We start from the raw sequence: 25,734 nt of genomic DNA, 5'->3' as shown, positions 1-25,734 counted from the left end.
AGCTCATTTTTTAAAAAAGAATAAGTTTTGCTAAGTTATTTCAAGATAAAGCCCTACATAAGAACTTAAGTAAAATACTGAAAAGCATCATCATTTTCCCATTTATTACCAATTAGGAAATCATTTACTAATGATTTAGTAAAACCAACCAATTACATCCACTGAGTAATTAGTCAATCTTTTACTCACATTCTAGTTATATTTCTAAAATCTATGACAATCTGATAAAAGTACCAAAATGCTTTCCAGGCTTTCAGTTCTCTTTACTGAATAAAACATAACAAGGAAAAACCAACTGCTTTGACCAGGACATTAAAACTGACATACACACACACACACACATAAATACGTGAGAAAACGTCTGAAGTGGAGGTCGGTTATCTCTGTAAGTGTACGCTGCACTGTTAAGAAATGCCTACAGGTAAGTATAAGCTGGAAAACGAAAGAAAGGGAACGGGAAAGAGGAAAGGAGAGAGGTCGGAGTCATGGTCGGAAGAACATGAGCACCAGAAACGAGGGACACAGGAGGGAAATGGGGCGCCATTACCTAGTGCACTCTTAACAAAAGCTACAGAAATTATTCCACCCTCAGCTTTGCTCCAGGAAGTTTTCCTTGCGCTATCTCATTTACATTCCCCTTTACCTAGGGTCACTGAAAAAGGCGAAGAGCCACATTTAGTACATTTTCCAGGCAACTCTAAATTTAAAAGTTAGTTTGTCTGAAATTTGTACACTTCTGCCTCATTAACTAAACTAACCAAAATTTAACCTTGTCCTTACCGGCTCCGAGTTGTACTGTTTAGCGCTGCTGGTGTCCCGCATACAAGCTTCTGGCAACCTTTCAGTCTGCTTACGTGGCTGCGTGCCCACCAGAAGCAACTGAGCCCTTATCCCCACCCGCCACTAAACTGTAGGAAGAACTAATGGAAAATCGGGTTCACTAAACTTGCTCACTCTGGATCTTTCACTTCCACACCATTCTGGACCAGAGGATCCCTATTTCTCTCCAAAGCAATAAAGGAGGGCTTTCTTGACATAATTTGCATGGCACAAAATTTTTATTTTGTTTGTTTGCAGGTGTCTGAGGCAAGAGTATAGAAGAAGGGTGAAGAAAGGAATGACTGTTCTCCAAAGAGAAATAATTAACATGTTACACTTTACCCTTATAGGGTCCACAGGCCTGTTCAAAATTTCCTTTAACAAACGGAGGTCTTCTCGATTCATCGTTGTCACCTCTCCTTCTTTATATTTTGAACTGAATCGGCCAGCTCTGCCAGAAATCTGCAAGGCTTGAGAAGTGGTGATTGGTTCTAGTTCTCTTTCTCCCTTTTCATTGATACTGGGCTTTATAAGGGAATAAAAAATAATTCTTCTTATGCTCCTGAAATAGAAATAAAGGTGATCTCATAGATGACAAACTCTCCATCATTTGGGTCACTACAGAAGCGCTCACTCAATTCTAGTTTAGGCCTATTTGCAATTCTTCCCCATTTTCAAAATAAGGAAAAAGCTGGTTGGTTATTCTTTGTCTTCCCTTTAGGAGTTTTCAACGACCATGTAAATTTACTAAAATTCATCAACTTATACTTTTACAATAGGTGAACTGTAAATAGCATGTAAATTATACTTCAATGAGGCTATAGAAAATAACTTTTTAACAAATACATCACATAAAGTGTTCTCAGGCTGCTTTTCAAAGTTGACCGCAACTGCCCTGGCCAGTGTGGCTCAGCTGGTTGGAGTATCAGCCCATAAACCGAAAGGTTTCCGGTTCACATGCCTAGGCTGCAGGTCGGGGCACACATGGGAGGCAACCGGTCAATGTTTCTCTCTCAGTATCGGTGATTCTCTCCCTCTCTCTCCCTCCTTTCCTCTCTCTAAATGTTCTCAGGTGAGGATTAAAAAAAGAGTTAGCTGCTATCAAAGCTTTGGATATATTTTTTAAACATTTTATCTTTTTATTTTTAGAGAGGGGAAAAGGGGGAGAGAAATACAAGTGGATAGTTGCCTCTTGTGTGCCTCCTACTGGGGACCTGGCTTGCAACCCAGGCATGTGCCCTGACTGGGAATCGAACAGGCAACCCTTTGGTTCACAGGCCCGTGCTCAAGCCACTGAGCCATACCAGCTGGGGCTGGATAGTTTGATTCATTCCCAGAGAGAAACTGTTAGGCTTAGTACTGTTACCCCCACAGATAACAGCTAGCCCTATGTGCATAGTAGGCCCTCACACAAGTTATTGACTGAAAAACTAAAAGTAAGGTAATGTAACAGGACAGCAGTCTAAGAGGGAGCAGCATCCAAAGTCCTAGTGCTATGTGGTATTTTCTTTTTCCTTCCTCAACACCTAGGTGTAAGCAAGATACGTCACAGATCCATATGCAAATCCCCATCTCCTAAATCAAAGTCTCTGGTCACTCTAACACCAATTAGAAAAAAATTTTTTAACTGCCATGGAACCCACTGAATGTATGTAATTATTAAAAACAAAATCACTTACAGATTAAGTCCCATGCCAATGGCATCCGTAGCAACCAGGATTTTGCACGGATCCTCAGGATCATTAAACTTTTTTGCTTGAGCAAGCTTGGTCCCTAAAACAAGAAGTTCATGTTCAATCAGTGTTCTCAATCTTTTACTGGCTCACACTAAGTATATCTTGGAAATCCTCAGCTTCTACTTTCCATTTTTATGGATAAAACTCTTATTGTTTCAAACTTATTCCTTAATACCCTCCAAGAGCCACTTATCCTTTATTTCTGTTAACTACCCCCACGTACAGCAACACAATCCCACACCAGCTTTGTCACTGCTGAGGACAAGTAACAGACTTCAGGACTACGGTCTGAAGAATATTACCAAGCTCATATTTTAATGACATTTCTGTAAGAAAACCATCAGCTCAACATTTAAAATGTCATCTAATAATAGCAGCAAATAGTAAGTGCTAGAAATAATTGAAATATTTCTATCCCTACCAAGATGAACTAGAGAAACATTTTTTATATGACCTATAACAAATTACTGATATATCAAACATCTTAATTCAATGTCTTTTACTGTGTTTTCGGTACATATCTCAACATGAATGGCAAAAATAAGACTTCATATTCTGTCACGATGAAAGCCAGTAATTACCAGGTGGGAGACTGCCATATATAACCGCTGATTCCAATCCCCGAATTTCAATCTGGCGACTCACAGAATAAATATCATTCTTGCTGAAACAGACGATGCAGTCCCCAGGCCGAAGGTTGTCTAAAGACTCTAGTGCCTGATCCAGCACACAGATGGGGGTGAGCCTCTTGTAGTTTCGAACCTTTAATATTAAAAGACATGATGTTGTGAAGTAACACACCTAACTCAACTTCAACTTACAGACATCCGAGAGCAGTTAAAAACTAACAAGTTCCAATGTTTTTCAAGGGGAAATATAGAAACACATTTATTTTAATATTACAATAAAATTACCATCAGTCCTCAATGCTAACTCTAAATTAATAAAGTGTTAAACAATGTTCCATAAATTTTCAAAGCACTTTCATATACATTTGATTTTCATAGCAACTTAGTTAAGAAGGGTTCTTAACTATTCCATTTTATAGAAGAGTAAAATATAGAGCCCAATAAAAGATCAAATGTGAAGAGATTTTTTTCCAGTTCTAGCCTTATATGGTTTCCCTAAGAACACAAAGCTAATAATAGCAAAGCCGAGACTAAAACCCAGAATATCTTATTACATTCCACTACCTCTCCCTGAAAGCTGAGCACAAAACTGAAGTAATGGATCAATTTTTAAATATTTCTTCACCTTACTACAGAACTCAGGTAAAGAAAATAAAAGATTAAAAAAAACCCAGTTACTTCCTACTCTAGGAATTTTGGAAAGGGATATAAACTATCTCTAGCAATTAGATATATATATCAAAAGCCTCAGTGAGACTTCAAAAACCACAAACTTCTGCTGAGCCTTCCAACATTGCTGATGTATTTAATTCTAAAGAGACCTGCTGAAACTCCAGAAGGTTTTGTCAAGAGAATACAAAGAACCTCCTGTACTCTGGAAGACTTACGGTGTGATGGCCACTCGGTCAGAAGTTCAAATCATGAGGTTCAACCAAATACGTACGACCCTGTCGACTATGAGGAAATGAAGCTTTCCTTGTAGTTAAGACCCGACTTTGCCACTACCTGGGGCCTATGAAGCCACTGTCTGGGTGCTCTGGGTGACCCGAATGCCACGGTGAGGACAAAACACAGAGTCTAGTACCTCCACTTCCTCCCCAGTCACGTACAAAAGCTCAGTAACCAGGTCAATAGCAGCAGCTTCTCCACACAAATGGACCTCTTCGGCACAGAGTCCTGTTGAATGCAAAACCACAATTTTTAAAACTTTAAAGAAATAAAATTAAATAACCAACACTTTATATAGCAAAAATATTTAAGTTTGTCACCTACTGCCTTACAACTTCACTAAATGTTTTTATAAATATTATCTCTGATTTGAACCTCAACAAACTCCATTTTTATACATCTCAAGGATTTTAAATGGATTTGGCCAAGGTTTTGAGTCTACTAGAAGGTGATGCCAGCCAGGACTAGGGCCTGGCATATCATCCTTAGTGCCCAACATTAGTCCCATACTTGTGTTTTTCAAATTAGCCTCCATGGAATCACTGAGGTGCCTCAGAGGCTGGGGGCTGAAGGGTAGAAGGAACCCCATGCTCCTTACCCCTTAGCAAATCTATTTTCATCTATTTTACATTAAAGCTTCAATGAATACTCTTTGAAGAAAGAGCACAGCTGTTTGTTTTTGAATCTGAAAACACCTGCCCTACAACATTCTGATAAAACATTTGCTCCAATATCAAAGAGTAGAAACATTTATTCATGTCCATGGACTTCAAGAATTCCATTTCCAGGGGGCTATCCTAAAGAAATAATAAAATAAAAATTAAAAAAGCTATGGCCAGAAAGATTTTTACTGCAGCATTATTAATAATAGGGGAAAATGTTAACTCTGTGGGAAAAATTATACAACTCTTCAATGGAGAATATACAATATTATGATGTGGTACAAAAAAAAATGTCTGAAACAGCCCTGGCTGGTGTGGCTCAGTTGACTGAGTGCAAGCCTGAGAACCAAAAGGCGCTGGTTCAATTCCCAGTCAGAGCACATGCCTGGGTTGCAGGCCAGGTCCCCAGTTGGGGGGGGTATGTGAGACGCAACCTACTGATGTATTTATTGCACATCAATGTTTCTTCCCCCTCATTCTGCCTCTTTTCCTCTAAAAAAGTAAACAAACAAATTCTTTAAAAAATACTTGAAACAACATAACTGAAAAACCAAGATACAAAATTATATAGTCACAAAAGTGGCACAAAACACCAAAATCTTAAGAGTGATTGTTGTAAATATGATGAGATTTGAACATTTTAACTTTAATTAAATGGTTATGCTAATTTTATAGTAGGAAAAATGAAATTCCCATTATTTAAGTAATATTTGAAAAATAAAACTAACACTTAGCTGACTTAATTGCTGATTTGTGTCAAAAAGAAAGAATCCACCTGGCCCTACGTGGCAATGGCAAACAGGTAAACGCCTCTCAGTTGCAAAGCACAGGTTTTATAGCATCAGGACCACCCACCTAGAAGTGCTCTGGTCCAGGCCCATCCTCTGGCGGGGTCTTTAATCATTTGAATTTCATCAATCACGGCCACTTCATCTTAAAATAAAAAGTTATCATGAGCACTATGAGCTACTTAAATAACATGATAAACATATCACAACACCCAAACTCAAGCTTTCATCATCACTGATCATTAAGTGTTTTACTATTTCCTTTAATCCTCCCAACAAACGTAAGAGTGAAATCATCACCATCTGCATTTTACAGAATGAACTGAGGCCCAGAGAAGTCAAGTCACTGGCCCAAAAGCGCAGTAAGTGCAATGTAGTGTAAGATCAAAGGAATGGAACTCAAGCCGGGGCCATCTAGCTCCACGGTCCAGACTCGTAACCACTCTTCCTCACCACCTCCCAAACAAGGCAGGGTCATTTGTTCTACTTTCTGCCATCTCAGAGGCAGCCTGGAGGATCTGCCTAATAAGAACTACTGTATTTTGGTGTGTGTAATGTGCACTCTGTTGCTTAAAATTTTGAGGGAAAAATAAGGATGAACACTATGTATGGGTAGTACTAATTCTGTATCTATGTAAATGTTTTTAATTCTTTTATTTATGTTTATGGGTTAAAAGTGTAACTCTAGAAAGCAGTAATGGTATCCACATGAAAAATACCCTGGAAAACAAAAATAGGCTTTGTTTCTAAATATAAATAAATAAATAAAACATTAAAACGAAAGATTTTTTTCCTGAGTTTATGCCAAAACCATGGGTGTGCAGTATACACGGCAAAATGCGGTCATACACCTACGCAGCAGTAAAAGAAAGCCGTATCCATGCTCCCAGGAACCAGGAGCAGACAGCCTTGCAGTAAAGCAAGCAGCTCCACCGCAGGCACCCAGACTGCAAGGAGCGGAGAGTCCGGCGGGGAGTGTGACTCCCTGAGCTCCCGCTGTGCTCCCTCTGACAGCTTTAAGCACGTCACTGTGGCAAAAATTAGTGCCTCATTTTATTTTCCAATGCCAAAATGCTCCCAACCATATTTTCTTTAAGTCATATAAATTATATTTTAATTTTCTTCCCCAAACACCAAGGAATAAAGAGCATATTGAAATGTTTTAAAATGTAATATGCCCACAATGACACTTAGAAAACAAAGTTAATTTTACACTGAAAAACCACTAGATTAAAAATTGCTTACTGCATCTGGGACACACAAACAAGATTAGAAAAGGAGGAACAGGAGAGGGGATTTTGATTTATAAACCTCTGTGCTGTCTGAATTTTTACCATGTACTACTTTTATAATGAAGTAATTTTTAAAAAAACTATCCACTTACTCAGAAAGTTGATATTAAAATTTAAAAAGCACACTACTAAATAGTACATAATGTGCTCTAATACATAATAGCACATAACATATAATCCCTATTTTATAATATACACACCCACAATGGATATATAATGCAAACACAAACAGAAAAATATCTGGAAAATATACACAAGGTTACACTTGTTGATTCTGAATGGATGGGATTGGGAGATTATGTACTTTTTCTTCTCTTTGTATTTATTTCTATGTTTTTTTATAAGAAGATGTAATTGCTTATATAATAAGAAAAAGTTAATTTTCATTTTAAATATTTTCAAAATTTCTTAAACAGTTTACTGCAGTACTATATATAATAATGAAAGACTTTTACAACTTGAATATCCTTTAATGGAGGAATGTATAATTTCAGTTGTAAAATGGGATATTATATAGCACAGAGGAGGAACTGAACAGTCTGGCATCGGAGTGAGAGCTGGGGCAGAGCAGTTTCCCCCTAGACAGAAGGGCTGGCAGAGGCCATTGTTCCTTTTCTGAGCCCTCCGCACACAGAGCCGGCAGGTGGGCACCGTATCTGAGACCCCATCAACCTGATAACCCAACCCGGTAATTCCCTGAGACAACTGCCCCACTCAACTTACAGGCCCACCCAAGCCCTTTCCAGTGGCTTTTCCATACAAATGGCCTCTCTCTGCTCATGTTTCAGACTTTCTAATCTCTCATACAAGCAGCATCTGGCCTCTGCATACCCTGAACCTCTCACTAAGTGGCCCCAGCCTGGCACTAGGGGCAACTGGGCTTGGCTTGCAGCTTGGCCTCTCCTGGGTACTTCCAAGCCCAGCACTAGTAGCAGCTAGTTGCATATAGCTCTGTAGCTCGTGCTGGGCAGCCCCAGGCAGGGCACAGGCAGTGGCTGACCTTGTAGCTCCTGGGAGTCCCCAGAGCCAGTGTACCTGGTAGACAGCTTCAGACCATACCAGATTACAACCCTAGCACCTCCGTGAGCAACATACTCAAGAGGCAAACTCAGTGAGCACCAAAGCCCACTGAAGCAAGTCCTGCACCATGGGATTGGTTCCTGCATAGCAGCTCCTCCGCTGCAGTTGGAGCCAGTCCTCGCGGTCAATAAGCTTGGGGGTCAATACCTCCCAGTGGTGCCAACAGCAATCAAGGCTCAACAACAACAGGGGAGTGCAGTCAGCCCACACAGGGCAGACGGAGAGGGTCCAGATGGGGTGACTGTGGAGGCTGCGCCACTGGGCCCTACAGGACATCTACTGCATAAGGCCACTCTACCAAGTCCAGATGACACAGGAGCCCTACCTAACACACAGAAACAAACATAAGGAAGTAGCCGAAATGCAGAGGCAAAGAAATAGGTCCCAATGAAAAAATAGGAGATATCTCCAGAAAAAGAGCTAAATGACAGGGAAGCAAGCAAACCAGATACAGGGTTCAAAACATTGGTTATAAGGATGCTCAAGAAACTCAGTGAGAACTTCCACAGAACAAAAAAGGACATAGAAACCATAAAAAAAAAACAGTCAGAAATGAAGGATACAGTTAACTGAAGCAAAGAATTTGAGGGAATCAACAGCAGAGCAGATGAAGCAAAGAATAAAATCAGTAATCTGGAACACACGGAAACAGAAAATACCAATCAGAACAGCAAAAAAAAAAGAATCCAAAAAAATGAGGCTAGTGTAAGGAGCCTCTGAGAAAACTTCAAGTGTACCAACATTCACATCATGAGAAAAGGCAAGAAATTGAAAACCTATTTGAAAAAATAATACGGAAAACCACTCTAACCTGGTGAAGGAAATAGACACACAAGTCCAGGAAGCACAGAGAGTCCTAAACAAGATGAACCCAAAAAAGCCCACACTAAAGACACATCATACTTAAAATGCCAAAGGTTAATTAAAGATAGACTCTTAAAAACAGCAAGAGCAAAGCAGTTACCTACAAGGAAATTCCTGTAAGACTGTTAGCTGATTTCTCAAAAGAAACTACACACAAGAAGGAACTGGCAATAAGTATTCAAAGTGATGAAAAGCAAGAGCCTACAACCAAAATTACTCTACCCAGCAAAGCTATCATTTAGAATGGAAGGATGGAAAAAGAGCTTCCCACACAAGAAAAAGCTAAAGGAGTTCATCACCACCAAACCAATATTATATGAAATGTTAAAGGGTCTTCCTTAGGAGCAGGAGGAAGAAAAAACATATCAAAAATATAAATAATAGCCCTGGCTGGTGTAGCTCAGTGAATTGAGCCCGGGCCTGTGAACCACATGACTGCGGTTTGATTCCCAGTCAGGGCACATGCCTGGGTTGAAGGCCAGTTCCCAGCAGGGGACTCACAAGAGGCAACCATACACTGATATTTCTCTCTTTCTCTCCTTCCCTTCCCCTCTAAATATAAATAAAATCTTTTTTAAAAAATTGAAAAAATATATATAAATAATAAACAACCATAAAAAAGAATGAAATCTTACAATTAGCAACAGCATGGATGGACCTAGAGGGCATTATAAGTGACATAAGTCAGTCGGAGAAAGAATACCATATGACTTCATTTATATGTGGAATCTAAAGAATGATATAAATAAATAAACAAAACAGAAACAAACTCATAGGTACAAGGAACATACAACTGGCAGAGGGGAGGGGGGCTAAGGGACTGGGTGAAAAAAGGTGAAGGGACTGAGAAGTACAGATTGGCAGTTACAAAACAGTCATGGGGATGTAAAGAAAATATAGTCAATAACAGTGTAATAACTATGTATGGCGCCATTTGGGTACTGGACATATTAGGGGGAATTCTTTGTAAAGTATATGATTGTCTAACCACTATGCTGTACCCCTGAAAGTATTATAAAATAATATCGAAAAAAAGAGAGGGGGAAAGAATTGAACTGAGGATTGGTACACAAAGGTAACTTCATACCCGTTAACATATCTTTTAAGGGAAAAAGGGAGAGAATATTCAAAAGCAAACATGACAGAAAGTTCTGGGCATTTATTAGTGGTAGTAGATAATGATTATTTCTTGTACACTTCCCTTCTTTGTCTCAATTTAAAATTTTTTTCACAAAAAGCATTTCATATGTTGATCAATATCTTAAAGTAAAACACACTAAAAGTCTTTAAAAATGGCGAGCACATACAAGGAGTGGTAACACTGCACATCTCAACAGTGCAGGCAACGTGGGCGGCCTGCTTCCCATCCGGACCCACGGTCACCCGCTCTTCGCCCGTCACCAGGTCACAGGGCACACCCTAGGGTGACAAAACACAAACAAAAACCTGGAATTATTTCCACCTTGAAAACAATAGCAAAAAGTAGTTTGGGATGTTTAACAGAATATTCTCCATTATAATCAAGTTTATTTGTCTAATAGCTAAAACAAAATATTCTCAATCCTTTAAAAAAATTTTTCATAAAAAATAAAAGCTATTCTCTTACAAAACAACTTGGAAACACCTCAAGACAGCTAAATTCTCAGGTAACAAAAGCATGAGAAATCACAGCAGCTTCACTTTTTCACTTTGTATGTTTCTGTACTATTTCAGTTTATTTAAGGAAACATGAGACGTCTCTATATTCAAGAATATTACAAATAAAATACAAGAATGTGAAGTCTTCCTAATATAATTCCCCCATGCTATGGTGTATCAGAGTGATCAACCACCTTGGCTCGCCCAGGACTGAGGGTTCCCAAGGATGGAAAACGTCTGGTGCTAAATCTGGGGAACTGGCCTCCAGGGACCTGAAACCAATCATGAGTAAGCGTCAGACACGTCCAAACTGAAAGACAGGTTACAACACAGCGGACAGTCTTCCAAAATGTAAAGGCTATGGGACAAGGAAGACGAGGAAATTGCCTCAGACTAAGGGGAACCAGAGACGAGACAAAGAAGTGTGAGAGCCCGGACAGAATCCAGGGTGGGGGCAGTCGGGGAAGGAGTGAGAGGGGAGTGTTGCTATCGTTACTGAGCAACTGGCAAAACTGGAATACAGACTATGGATCAAATAATAACAGTCTATCAATATTAAATGTCCTGCTTTAGATATCCTGCGGCTTTCCTGTAAAAGAAAATCTTTGTTCTAAGAGATTCTAAGAAGCAGTTCTAAGAGAAAGTATTTTTAAAGTATTTATGGATAAAGAGGCAATTGTGTATGAAAATTACACAAATTATTCAAAACAAAAAAAGAGATGGTACGTTACCTACCAACACTGGTTAATCTTACGTTATAGTCATAATAAAACACAAACCAAATATTAGCCCCGTTATAAAAACCAACGTGCCCTGGCTGGTGTTCCTTAGTGGATTGAGTGCCAGCCTGCGAACCAAAGGGTCGACCGTTTGATTCCCAGTCATGGCACATGCCTGGGTTGCCGGCCAAGTCCCTGGTTGGGGGCTCACAAAAGGCAACCGCACACTGATATTTCTCTCCCTTTCGTTCTGTCTCCCTTCCTCTTTCTCTAAAAATAAGTAAATAAAATCTTTAAAGAAAAAACAAAACAAAACCAATGCCTTGGACCACAGGGCATTCAGTCCTTTTCAGGTTTGAAATGGTGGCCTCCGTCTTTATCATTAGTTCTAATTGATGACATCAGAGTTCTAACCTAAAGGTAAATTAAACATCTTAACAGAATAGTGGTTGTAACTCTGAGGAGTCAAAGGAGGAGGTTCAGAGACTTTCAACTATATCAATATTTTATTTCTTAAAAAAAAACAAGTATGGCATTACAATCCACAGAAACCGGATGGTGGGGTCAGGTTATCAGTGTTACTCCCCGCCTACCTCCGTTACGTGAACTGCATTCATTTTAACACACACATTTTTTTCACATTTCAGTATCTCTGAAATCAGGATACATCTTAAAACAAATGATGGCATGTCAGAGTTCAGTTGGCAGCACTTTTTCAGTTGGCACATCTTACAGCGGACGGCTGATCAGGTGCACAGAAATATGGCAATTTTGGTTACCAGAGGGTATACTGTACATGCACTCCACCCTCCCTCTTCATTCTTACCCTCCCCCCGCATACAAAATTAACAAGGAGCAAATATTTGGTAACACACTGACATCGGCATTGCTCTTTTCGAAGATCTCGTGAGCCAGTAATTTCAGAGGGCCACAGTACACTCCAGATTTTGCTGACAAGTACTTCTGGATTGCATGATACGTCTTCCCGCTGTTTGTGGGGCCTGAATGGAATATTATCTTCCGCTGAATGGCTCTGGCTTCGGGGTACCTAAAAGATGAGACAGCTTAATCTTACTGATTTCAAATCTACCTTGGCAAAGTTTGCAATTAAAAATGTTCCAATGCAACATCCTCTAAACATTCTCACATTTAAAGATAACATCTTTAAAAAACTTAAATGACAAGTTTCATATCCACACTAAAATGACGACTTTCCAAGAATGACATTTACTAACTAGAGAACAGAAAAATCAAAATGTAATTTAATTTCCCAGATATTTTTGCCATTGTACAAATCCTTTTTCCTCAGTAGTTACTTCAAATAAGTTTAAACTACTACTAGCTGCATAAATATGTTCACATCATTTCCACGGCTCTAAACGCATGACTTGTAAGCAAATATTCCCATTCATTCCCATGAATGTCAACATGTACAATGTTATGACTGAGTCCTCTGCCTCTGGCCATGGTGTGTGGTACTGGACTTGCCCTCCCACCACAGACAAGCACAAAACTGGACAAAATATACGCAGCAGCTGCTTGGGGACAGGAACAACAGGCCATGCAGGACTACGGGCCCTGGGAGAAGGGAACGCTTCAGCTAAGCCATAATACACCCCGCAGGGCACAGGGAGGGGGAACCCAAGCCAAGTACAATAGTCCCACTGAGCTGAGCAGCAGAGATCAAGTTCAGAGTTGCTGAAGCAACTGAAATTTAAAAGACGGAGTGTGGAAGAAAGGGTGCAGTGGAGGGGGAGCCTTGAAGTCTGTGTGGGAGTTCCATGTGGGTCCTTGGCCAAGGGCTGGGCTGAACACGTGCAGAGCCCAGCAGAGAACAGACCCTTGCTAAGGGTCTGAGCAGAAAGTCTCAGTGAGGTGGCAAAGTGCCGGGAGATACTGGAGTTTAGTCCTGGTGGTTGTGACGGAGTTAACACCCAGGCATGCGGCTGACACACAGAAAGGTACACGTGAATTGTAAGGACACCTTAAAGTAAGCTACTATAGCTCTGTAATAGTAAAACCTAAAACCGAGCTGGATTAGGATAAAGAGAAGACACCGGTTAATTGCCTGCCAGAATTAACTGCCTCTTTCTAGGGAAAAAGAAACAATCCAGACTCCTTATGATTTATCATCCAACATACGATAAAAAATCATCATCATCATCACTCTCCCAAGATTAGAAACCAAAAGGTTCAAATCCAGAAATGAAGGAACTGACCAATTAGGTGGTATTCTTAAGTCACTGATTTTACGCAGATCGTCCTTGCACTCCAACACAGGAAATATCTGCTTTGCGTGTCTCAAGAAAAATGGAAATAAATCATCCACGTGAGCTGGAAAATAAAACACTAATTAACAGGCGCAATCTACACATTATCCATAAGTACGCTTGGTAAAACCTTTTTTTCTTAATGAGCTAAGTTTGGGGGACAATGCCAGGATAAAAAGAAAAACTCTGGAGCAAGAAACTCTGCCCTCTTCTGAGATCCTGCGTTCTGTTACATGTTCCTCTATTTTCACTTGTATTTTCTAGAAAAACGGAAAAATGGCTGCCAACTACCATGTCTACTCTTCCAAAGCAAGCAGGAAAAGATCAGTATTGGAGAAAGAAGTTACATTTAAAAAAATAACCTAGCCCTGGCTGGTGTAGCTCAGTGGATTGAGTGCGGGCCTGCGAACCAGACAATTGCAGTTCAATTCCCAGTCAGGGCACATGCCTGGGTTGCAGGCCAGTTCCCTGCAGGCCAATTCCCAGCAAGGGACGCATGAAAGGCAACCGTACATTGATGTTTCTCTCCCTTTCTCCTTCCCTTCTCCTCTAAAGATAACTAAATAAAATCTTACAAAAAAAATAACCTAGAAACATACACTAGAGAAAAGGCCTGTGGTAACTGCAGTGAAACGCAGGCGCGAACATTTGTAAATCACTGGGCACTGAGACAAAACACAACTGCACTGATTCCTCAGCAAGAAGCCCCACCCCCTCGTGGCTCGGAGGAGGGTGGGGCCTCGGCCCACTCCTCTCCGTGCACAGGTTCCACTCCGGCCTGGCACAGGTCAACATCTGATTACCAAACAGATTTAAATATATAACCAAAGCCAAGCTGCCTATGGGGACAAAATAATGATGCTCTTACTCTTTTTTCTTTTATGTCAAGAACTCTGTCCTGATATGAAGAAGTCACTGGCAGAAACAGCTGGAATCTGCAGTGCATTAACTCCACCTCGTGTGAGAGTTCATGTCACTGTGACTATTAACACACAGTGAAGAGCAGGTGGCTGACAGAGCCAATCTACCTCCGGTCTAAGACATATGGGTAACTGAATAATTAGCACGGGGACCCCGTATAAAAGCAAAAGGACCTGGACAGCCTCCTAGGCCAGCACTGAATTATTTATGAAGAATGTGAACAAGGCCTATTCTAAACAAAGAAGCCCTGACTAGGGAAATAAGCTCGAAGCAAGGGAGGAAACAGTATGTTCAGCGGGACCTGCACAACCCCCACACACACTTGCCTGCGCCGAAGCAGATGTCATTCAGAACGATGTGCACGTCCACGTCCAGCGAGTGCGACTGCATGATGTAGTTTCGGAAGCTCACGAAGGCCTGGTGGAAGAGGCGGGCTGTGGGGGACGCAGAGTCAGAACGGGGGGCTGAGTTCTCACTTCACTTCTCATTTTTAGAAGTGTATACAGACAACACACCTAATTAATCGAAGCATTTTTTTAAAATTTATCAGATCTGGACTAGACTGAAATCCCAGCACAACACAGAGGAAAACTAACACACAGCTCCTGTGCTGTACGTCTGCCTCACCAGGTAGATCTTGTCAATCTCCTGCTCAGACACAAGTGAAGGTCAGGGACACCATCCAGGTCACAAAGTGTCCTTGTGTCCAGGCCATGCAAGGTGTACACTGACAAATCTGTAACCTAGACAGTAATAAAATATCTCTAATGGAATGTTATCAGCATTACCATCAAGTCCATAATCGGCACCCAGTTTCTGAATTTCTTTCCTCTTGTAAAACTTGTCTAAGATCTTCTTTACTTCATCTGGAAGAAAGATAACAAAATTTACCATGTGTTGAGTCCTCGTTTTCCAAATAGAGAAAAAAGCGAATGAGACTCGAAGTCACAGCACTCAAGGCAGCACTACTGATGAGCACTGGGAAAACTTAGCTGTACCTGGTCACAAGCTGTTTGTGATTCAGCCGTGGGATGGGGCGCCTAGGAAAACGATCACCTTGAGCAGCACACTGCTCCTGTTGCAATGCAGAGGAACCAGCAAGAAGCTACCGGATTAGACACTGTCTCCAGCTTTTAGATAACCATGGTCCGTTCTGTCTACTTACCATGATCAACAGCTAACAGTGAGCAGCTAAACGGTTTCTAGAAAGACAACCAAAACTGCAAGGACCAGACCATTACACTTTTATGCCACTAACTAAAGAAGCCAGGGATGATCTTTAGTTTGAAGAACATGATTTTAGGGAGAACAGACTACACTTATTTTGTTCTAGATGGCACAACTAAAGTCAGTGGGAAGGGAGGGAAGCAGATCTCAGTGGAATTTATACAAGAGCTTCCCGAACAATTAGAACAATGAAAGGGGGCGGCCTCACAACGATGCCAGCTCCTTGCCGCAGGTAGCACTCAAACAAGGCTTAAATGACTGTTTCAAAGACAATGGCAGAGAAATGACTGTACTGCAGGAGAGGGTGAATTAGAGGCCTGCTGAGGGAGCATGTCACTGTGAATCAGTATTTTACAAAATACTTTACATTAATCAAGCTGAGATTGCGCTGCCATGAAACATGTTAAAATATTGCTGCATTATTCTGTGCAGATAAACATGTCACTGATCCAGGCACACACGCTGCATTCCTGGGAATGTGGGAGGAGTCAGACAGACATAAGCAGGGCAAGGAGCACGGGCCAGGCAGGAAATATCACGAGTGGAAAGCGCCGGGTGCCTGCCAAGGGGCAAACCTGAGAAAACAGCCGGGCCCGGTGGCTCAGTTGGGAGGAGCACTGTCCCATATGCCAAATAAACTGTGGGTTCAATCCCTGCTGGGCTGTGTAAGGGAGGCAACTAATCAGTGTTTCTCTCTCCTCCCCCCTTCTCTCTATAATCAGTAAACACACCCACAGATGGGGATTTAAAATAAAAACACAAAACCTGGGAAAAGAAGGACCCTGGCCCCAGGGTGACCCTTCCTTCAGTTGGTCATGTGGCTCAAACCCTTTCTTGACCTATCCTCCCCAGCACGTCACTGGTCTTTCCGTAGACCCCCTTGGAAGAGGAATGGGGGCTGTAGAGTGGCCCCATGGGACTCCCATGAGGGGGGGGCCTTGCAGGACCACTCCCTTCAGCACTAACCCCTAGGGAGCATCTAGGCCTCAGCTGTGTTTATGCTCCAGGCCCAGAAAAGCAGCAAAACCAGGCAAGCCAACTCAGGGCTGACCTCAGGACCAGCCGCACTGATTAATGACCTCCTGCCCTGGCACTGACCAATCAGTGGAGACCATGACCCTGAAGGAACACACCTGGAAAGCTCATGAATATTCTACTGTATCCTCCCCTGTGACCACCCCTAAAACCCCCACCCTTAAAAGCCCTAGGACAGAGGACCCAGTAAGGTTCTCACTACCCCGCCTCCCCCCACCCCTACCCCAGGCGCATTTTCCTCGCCCTTCTCTCTCAACTCCAAGGGCCCTTCTTTTGCCTCTGCAGCTTGTTTCCTGAGCCCATTTTTTCTACAGCCCACTTCTTCTACCTCTGTGACTTTCTAAGTAAACTTTCTCTTACAGTCTGAGTCTTGCTTCTGAATTCTTTCTTAGCCAGAGCTCAAGTGAAGAGGCTGCAGAACCAAGTTCCGGCGTGTCCCCGCCAGTCTCACACCTGGTGCCCTTTGGCTGCCAACAGAAAGGCAGGCCAAAACGGAAGACCTAGTCTTTGCCCGTGATCCACAGAAAGGGCAGGGAGCCTACAGTCCTACCTCCCAGCTGCGTTTTCACACAGCCACAAAACACCCAATGCTCGCTGAAGAGATTAAGCCTGAATAAATCACCCACTAACAAAAATCTGCAAAATGAGGCAATTTCAAAATGGCTGGTTTAGCCACTATATTTGCCCACTAAATGTGATACACACATATTCTTTATCACAGGCTGTTATCCTGACATTTCTGGGTTTCTTTTACTTTGTACCCAGAGTGGGTGAGGCAGGATAGAAAGTTGGGGAAAGATCCAGACAAGCAGCGTGAGGAAAGACAGGCCAACACCGTCTCACCAGAGCCCCCACCGCTGGGCAGGGTCAAAGGGAAATAATTAAGGACAGGATCCCTGTGGTGTGGCGAGGCCCCCTCCTATCAGAACGTGGCACCACAAAGCCTGGTGCCGCGTCCCCCACCACAGCCCCTCCGCCCTTGGAAACACATAAAATCCCCAGAACTAGATGACCACGCGCTCAACTCACGCTCCCGTTGAACGCATATGTTTTGCTTGTTCCACAGTAGAGCCCATGCCCCGGCCTCTTTCCAGGGCGCAACCTGGAGGTTGCCTGACACGCTGAAGGTCCTGGACTCTGTGGGACAGAGCCAGTCCCCAGTGCCAAAGCGTCCCTAACAGGGGCAAGAGTTTCTTGGCAGCAATAGTGGAAAACAGTGACAAATAAAAGACTGGAATAAAGCACAAGCAATTTCTTGAGGAAATTCTGCTGACCTATAAACTCAATCTAAACATCAAATTTATTTAGAATTAATCCATTTCCTGTAACGAACACTCTGGTGTTATGCAAAAACGATACTTTACTCAACATAAAATGCTTAAAAAACATGAGGTTTCTCTTGCTAAGTGGAAGAAACTAGTCAGGAAAGACCACACATTGTATTACACGAGCTGGACAACAGAAACCGTGGGTCGGTGTGCCTGGGCCGAGGGCAGCGGGGTGAGGGGGAGGCAGTGACGGCTGCTGGGCAGGAGATCTCTCCCGGAGGTAAAGATGTTCTAAAATTAAATTATGGTGAGAGCTGCAGCACCCCGCAAACATACCACTTAATTATACACTTCACGGATGAACTTCATGGTATGTAAGTATCTTAAAGCTGTTTTTAAAAATGAGTATTACCCACACAAAAATGTAAGGGCTCTCTGTATCAATACTTTATTTTATTGAAAAGGATTTTCCAAAATCTGCTATCAGTTTTTAAAAGATAATTACAAAACATTAACAATGGAAATAGCACTGAAAAAATGTGAATCTACTACAGAAGCATATGGAAACAGTTTTGTTTTTCATAAAAATTAAGCTTTAATTGTTTCATTGTTCTTAACAGAATGACCCGATTTTTTTTTCTTCTCATTAAAATTAACAGTGATTAAAGCAGACGGTCTCTGGATTTCAGCCACAGCAGAAATGCCAGTCACAACTTTTAATGAGGTAACAGAGGTGTTACCTCCAGCTACGCGCAATGACAGCCTGAGATTTAACGTGGCTACGTTGGGATTCAAACCTGCACTTGCTGAAATTAAAAGAACCACTAAATCTCTAAACCAGCTGCATTGGGGTTTAAATGATTGAGAATGTTCAAGACAGTCCATCGGAGTAAGTTCTCTTTTAAAATGTAAGTGTACTGCCAAGAGTCTTTAAGCAAAACTAATGGTCCACTTTTACTCCACTTACATCCTGAAGAAGAAAGTAGCTATTTGCTCTACATCTAGTACTGCTCAAACCTTATGACCGTGTAGATGTTTGTTAAAATGTCTCAGTTCACTTGTTGCACTGTTCTCATCAGTAATTAACTAGAAGCCCATCTCAATACACAGTCACTTGTGGATTGGAGAAGTAGACTGGAACATATACAATTCAACCTCTTCGTGACAGAATTAAAAAGACTAAAGCCACACTGGTAACACAGGTGGAAAGAGGTTACTGGAACAGGTCAGAAAGCCTCTAGGGTCCAAAAAAGAAAGGCAGAATCAATCTTGAAGACACTGTATCAAAGACAAGGGAGCAGTGGCATGATTTCCCACCCCCTTAATATTACACCTAGTTTTACTACCCCAGTTATAGCATTAAAGGGATGAGAAGTCCACCTCTTTAACACGGACACGAAGGCACTGAAACTGTGGCTGTTCTGCCTGGGGAGCAGCCTTCTCTCGGTCCCACTGCCTCACTGGTAAACTTTTCCACTTAAAAAAGAAATGTTCGCTTTCCCTGCTTTGGTCATCAATCCAAATGGAGACTACAGCCAAGAAATCAAGAGAAGGCAGACAAGACACTCAGAAGGGCAGTAATAAAAGAATTCAGGAAGATCACCAAGAACAAAAATGTTTCATTACAGACCAAGGCTAAGATCATCCACACCCTCGTATTCCCAACTACTATGTACTGATGTGAAAGTTGGATGGCAAAGAAGGCTGACAGGAAACAAAAATTAATTCATTTGAAATTTGGTGTTGAAAGTGAGCTCTATGAACATCCTGGACCACTAGGAAGATAAGCAAATCGAGCCTGAAACATCAGTGGTGACAAAAATGACAAAACGGAAGCTGTCTTACTTCGGGTGCACCATGAAAAGGCAGGTTCTTTGGAAATGACAATAGTGCTGGGAAAATAAACAGCAGTGGAAGAGGAGGAAGACCTAACATGAGATGGGCTGACTTCACCAAAGCAGCCTCAGGCATGAACTGACAGGAGCTGAGTAGGGCTGCTGTGAACAGAACCGGGCGGACATCACTCATTCAGAGTCACCAGCAATCAGAGACGACTCAGCAGCGCATCACACGTTAATATTGGTGTTGTTGAAGCAAAAAAGAAGAAAAAATATTTTAAACTACAAAAAGATACTTGTGTCATTGAATATTACAGTACACAGAGTATGGTTCTAGTAGTGGTAGGAATTCATGCTGAACCTTTCATATCATCACAAAGGGAGTTATAAATCGTAGTAGCTTTGCTGAAACTGCCACTTTTGCAGCAGACAGCTGCATTAGGCCAAACGCCTCTGACCTTTCTGCATCTTGCTCAGGGGATGGAATGACAGCAGCATGAAGACTGAGGACCCTTAGCTATTCCCTACACCCCCCGGTGTCTGTCCTGGTAAACTCGCATCAAATGATAGTAACTTCAGTAGGCTCTTTCATAAGGTTCCCCTTGCAGCTAACAGCATGACTCACCCAGGAAGCTAAATGAACTCAAGTCAGAAAAGTGTCATCTAACAGCCTATACAGGGTCTGTCTCCATAACCTTGACCCCCTCCCTTAGCATTACACCCTGATTCTGCGCTTCACAGGTGCAATGTCAGAACATATCAGTCCAGCTGTTTTGACAAGGAAGCTTCCCCAAAACTTCCAGTTCGCCCCCCCATGGTTGTGTGAGAGGCTTCAACCCTCTTGCGCAGGAGCAAGGTCCAATCTGCATCCGCCCCCTACCAGTACTAGAATCTATGAGGAAGTGACTACAACCTGCCTCCATTAATCCGATCCCTTCCGCGGGAGTCACAACTGCTGATCACATCCACCATAAACATTATTTGTTGCTGCCACCTGTAAACACGCCAGTGATCAATCAAAAATCAGATCCCGCTCCGGTAGTACCTCTGTCCCTGCAGCCAGCCAGGGCTCACCAGGCTGACCTTGGTGCCTGGGTGCTGCCTTCCTCCTTCACTGCTCCACTCGAGGGCTACTTTGCCACGGAATCAGTTACCTGTAACTCACTGCTGGAACTTCTAAACACTTAAAAATTCATAAGACTGTCCAAAAAACTTAAAAACCTTGCTCTGGCACAGACAGCAGATTATGAGTGGAAATATATTTGAGGGATTTTATACCAGCTATTAACAGCTTAAAGAGAGAGAGACTTGGTGGGGGGACTGTATTTATAAAATAACCTAAAAATACATAATTTTGTTAAACCCTCACATCAACCTATATTATGTAGGTCAGGGAGGTTATTTAGGGTCCTAGGGGAATAGTTTTCCCAGTTTCCATACATCAGATTCTACTCCAGGCTGACAGCCAAAAACTTTTTAAAAAATATTTTATTTATTTATTTATTTTTAGAGAGAGGGAAGGGAAGGAGAAACAGAGGGAAAGAAACATCAATGTGCGGTTGCCCCTCATGCGCCCCCTACTGGGGGCCTGGCCCACAACCCAGGCATGTGCCCTGACTGGGAATCCAACCAGTGATCCTTTGGTTCGCTGGTTCACAGGCCCGTGCTCAACCCACTGAGCTACACCAGCCAGGGTCAAAAACTTTTAATTCCCTTTTTAATATAGTAAATGTTTAGTACAAATAATACTACTGTACATTTACTCATCCCTTTACACTTTTCAAAGTGCTTTGCCAAACATTTCATGGTAATTTTTACAATCTAGAGATGTAAGCGGAAAAATATTTTAAGAATTTATTTGTTTTATTTTTTAGAGAGAAGGAAGGGAGGAAGAAAGAGGAGAGAAACATCAGTGTGTGGTTGCCTCTCGCTAACCCTAACCCCTCACTGGGGACCTGGCCCAAAACCCAGGCATGTGCTCTGACTGGGAATTGAACTGGAAACCCCTTGGTTTGCAGGCCAGTGCTCAATCCATGAGCCACACCAAACAAGGCAAAGTATTCTTATTTTACAAACTAGGAAATGCAGAAAAGGTAAGTAAATTGTAAACCAGTATCACACAAATATGCACAATCTGTCTATTTAGAGTCAGTCAATCTATATCTGCATGGCTAAATGTGTCACAACCAACCAGGAAATGTGTGTGTGTGTGTGTGTGTGTGTGTGTGTGCGCGCGCGCGCGCGCACTTATCACCTACTGTGTGACTAGCACAGCGCTTGGCACACAGCAGACATTCACTAAGTATTTGTTGGGGATAAAGGCAGTGTCTCCCTCCTAAGGGTTGTCAGGAAGGTTAAATGAGTCACAAGTTTAGAATGGTATCTGCCTAGCAAACACTCGATGTAAGCCATTGCTTTCTTAAAAAAAAAAAGAAAGAATCACAGGGATATTCTAGGCAGAGAAAGTAAAAGGCCCTGGAACAAAACTACACAGTTTATCGATATGGCTAAAACAAGGAGAGGGGTGCGCAATGAAGCTGGGGAGGTACTCAGGCCAGATCAGGCAGGGCCTTACAGTCCGTACCAGCGATTGAGAACCATTTTACATTGAAGACAATAGAAACACATTAAACAATTCTTTGCAGGGAACAATATGGTTAGATATTTTAAAAAAGAACTTCTTGACTGCAGGTAAAGAAAGGATTGGAGATCAAAGGTGTTCGCAGAGACACATAAAGGCTATTTCAACAGTCCCACCAAAAGACAGAACTGGGTTATTTAGGGTAGCTTGGTTGCGGTGGAGAAGGAGGGAAGTGAATTAATTCAATACATATTTATGATGTAAAATTAACAAAACTTATCAACTGTACTTTCTGATTGTTTGATGCAGGCGGTGAGGTATGGGAAGAACTAAGACTACCAGGTTTTTTACTGGAGCACCTGGAGCAGAAGCAAGTGGAGGAGAAGGTAAGTTGTCTTGGCCACGTGAAGGTCAAGTGCATGTAAGAAATCCAAGTGGAAACACCTCGTAGAAAACTAGAAATACAGGTCCAGAGAGAATGAGAGGGGTCCAGGCTAAAGAGAAAGGTCTAAAGGAACACCGACTTGAGAAGAAAGGAGAAAGAATGAGCTTCCCTAGGGAGAGCACAGAATAGGATGGCAAGGCACCGAAGGACAGTCTCAGAGCCACCAACGTTTGGGGTCAAGAGCAGGCAACTGATTGAGAAGCGACAGCTTCTTGTCTCAATCTCCACGTGAAAATCTGACAGCTTACTCGTGTGCCCACATAGAACTGCAGTATTTCATTGTTCTCTGCAGCCCCTTTTGCAATGTGAAAAAATCATTCTAGTAAGGTCAACATCTGAGTCAACCCTGGCCAAAGGAAATGAAAACCACCCAGCGTGCACCGTCTCAAGGAGGTACGCACGGATTCTCCACCAGAAGAAAGCCTGGTGGCGACAGTCTGTCTTCATTCTGTCTTCTCACTGGAAGGGTCAAAGACTTTTACACTTCTGGGTAAACTGGAATAGTTACACAAAATAAGTACTTTTCTGCATTTAAATCTAATAAATTCACCTCACACAAATAATTTATTTCTTAAAAAATACTAAAAGTGGGAAAATGTTTTTTTAAAAAATAAGTTTAGAGTTTCAGTTTTACAAGGTGAAAACGTCCTGGAGATGTGTTTCACGGCATTGCAAATATACTCACAACATCATTTAACTGTACCCTAAAAAATGGTTATGATGGTAAATTTTGATTTTTTGTCACAATTTAAAAATAAATAATAGTAACACAATAAATATTTACATTATTAAAAGTACCAAGGTAACGTAGCCCCCAATTCCAAGTTAAATAAAAGGGCTTAACAGTGTGGCTTGGAAGGACTAATTAAAGAGTAACACATACTGTAAGACACCCATTACATTTTTAGTGAAAATATTGTATTCCTGTCCTGAAAAACAAGGTCTGACCCACAGCATGCTGCACTCTCTATTCTAAAGCTACAACCCAGGCTGGCGGTGGCTCAGTGGATTGAACAATGGACTGAGAAGCAAAGGGTCGCTGTTTCAATTCCCATCAGAGCACACGCCTGGGTTGAGGGCCAGGTCTCCTGTTGGGGGCCCGAGAGAGGCAACCACACATTGATGTTTCTCTCCCTCTCTTTCTCCCTCTAAAACAAAACAAATAAAATCTTTTAAAAGTAAACAAATAAAGCTACAGCCCTAGCTGGTGTGGCTCAGTGTACGGAGCACCAGTCTGCGAACCAGGGGGTTGCAGGTTCGAATGCCAGATCAGGACTGACTTGATGTGCCTGGGTTGCGGCCTGGTCCCCAGTGCAGGGCGTGTGAAAGGCAACCACATATCGATGTTTCCCTTTCTCTTCTCCCTCCCTTCTCCTCTGTCTGAAAAAAAATAATAAATCTTTGGGGGAAAAAAGCTACAATAGGAGGCAGAATGTTGCTTGTTGAAGCAAAATGCAAGAGAGTTCCTGGAGAGCGGGTGCTCTGTGAAGCCAGAGCATCCCCCCATTCTCCCAGAGCCTCATCTGGTTGGAGCAAACTGCCTCACCTTCCCAATCACCCAGCTCTATAATCTAAAACTCCCCTCGTAAATAAGTACACGCCTCTCTGTCAAATCCACCCACTTACTTTCCTGGACAACGCCTACTATCTCTAGCTGATGCTAAGCGGTTCCTCTCTCTCTGGAGCCCGGATGATCGTGAAGACGACCACCTCGGGAAAGGACACCCAGTTCATCTTCAGTTGGTTATCCGTATGTCCTTCCTCCCCATTACACTCGTAACGTTTTGGGACGAGAGAGATCTGGATCTGAGTCTGGTTCCTCTTGGCAACCATCACACAGCCCAGCGCAGGGTCTGGTTTGCGTCAGTGCCCGGTCAATGACAAAGAATACTGACAGAAGTCCTCTGGCTTTCATTACCCCACTCCCCTGTCCCTTTTCAGAGGCAGTAATTCTGGGAAGCGAGGGAGGAACAAAGGAAAAAAGTCTGTCCTCCGACTAACGACTCAAAAAAGGTGAATCGCCCCATCATTAGAGGGTTTAAACCATTGAGAAAAGAGTGAAACCGAAAAGACCACTTCTGCGCCGGCATACTAAAGGATCAACTGGACACAGTCCCAAGCCTTCAGGGGCTCACAAACTGCTAGGGAGGCAAATTATGTTGGAGGGGACCTCAGGTCTCCAGGGGGAGGGCGTGCAGCTTCCTCGCGGCCGCGCAGCGGGCACCACCCCACAGCCCCCGCTAGCTCCAACACTCACTCTTATCCAGGGGACGGGTGAGCTCGGCCCCAACGTCGCCATCTGCGCTGGGGCCTTGAGGTTTCACAGTCAGGGGCACAAACAAGGACGTGTCCGGGGCTTTGGAACCTCCAGATGAAGAGGAGGAGGAGGCGGAGGCAACGGCGGGAACGCGCCCCAGAGCTACTGGAAAGGGCCCCACGTGGGCACGAAAAGCAGAGCAGACGGCTGCCCGGTGGCCAGCGTGGCGCCCCGCCGGGAGCCGAGCCCACAGCAGGGCACACCGGGAGAAGGACATCTAGACCGCAGGCCCCAAAAGAGACTGGCTCGAGCAGCACGGGAACACAGCGGCGGACATGACGCGCACCAGCTGCGCCTATTCTCCGGAAAGGCCCGGACCGAGCGGAGGAGGCGCCCAGGAAAATGCCCTGTCAAAAAGAAAAAGTGCCTGCCATAAGGTTGCTGAAAAGGAGGAAGAACAGATTAGCAATGAAAAGATAGGTTCTTGTTATCTCTTTTAATTTAGATATTGGGGCCAGCTGTCTCTAAGATAACAAACAAAAACCCAGAAAATAATCAGGCACCTTTGGGAGTGTCACAGATGTGAGAAGGGGCCTGCAAAGTGGGTCACGTGAAGCAAGCTGGCCTGGTCAGTGGGCGCCGGTTCAGAAGCACGTGGGCAGCCGCACGTGAGTAGTGCTGGGGTAAGTTAGTGGAGTAGCAGTGTCCTCCTGTGTG

The 25,734-nt window shown here is 42.8% G+C and overlaps 1 protein-coding gene across 2 annotated transcripts in view; it reads right to left on the bottom strand.

Moving 5' to 3' along the window:
* SUPV3L1 (Suv3 like RNA helicase) overlaps positions 1–25,351 on the bottom strand; it is a 33,374-nt gene extending 8,023 nt beyond the window's left edge. Inside the window, exons 1-11 of one of the 2 annotated variants that reach the window (XM_037130620.2) lie at positions 25,018–25,351; positions 15,155–15,232; positions 14,693–14,800; positions 13,395–13,509; positions 12,055–12,223; positions 10,126–10,237; positions 5,650–5,727; positions 4,269–4,360; positions 3,137–3,317; positions 2,499–2,592; positions 1,162–1,381 (exon numbers count right to left, since the gene is read on the bottom strand). In XM_037130620.2, coding sequence (XP_036986515.2) covers positions 1,162–1,381; positions 2,499–2,592; positions 3,137–3,317; positions 4,269–4,360; positions 5,650–5,727; positions 10,126–10,237; positions 12,055–12,223; positions 13,395–13,509; positions 14,693–14,800; positions 15,155–15,232; positions 25,018–25,294 — 1,524 coding nt within the window. In that variant the 5' untranslated portion in view covers positions 25,295–25,351. The remainder of the gene's footprint in view (positions 1–1,161; positions 1,382–2,498; positions 2,593–3,136; positions 3,318–4,268; positions 4,361–5,649; positions 5,728–10,125; positions 10,238–12,054; positions 12,224–13,394; positions 13,510–14,692; positions 14,801–15,154; positions 15,233–25,017) is intronic. The other variant, XM_037130621.2, reaches the window with a different exon arrangement.
* Positions 25,352–25,734: the final 383 nt, after the last annotated feature.

This window comes from Artibeus jamaicensis, unplaced genomic scaffold (assembly GCF_021234435.1).
Source record: "Artibeus jamaicensis isolate MK-2021 breed Jamaican fruit bat unplaced genomic scaffold, CSHL_Jam_final contig_332, whole genome shotgun sequence".
Lineage (NCBI taxonomy): Eukaryota > Metazoa > Chordata > Mammalia > Chiroptera > Phyllostomidae > Artibeus > Artibeus jamaicensis.
Note: the sequence above shows the minus strand (reverse complement) of the source record. Positions and strands in the feature narration are given on the sequence as shown.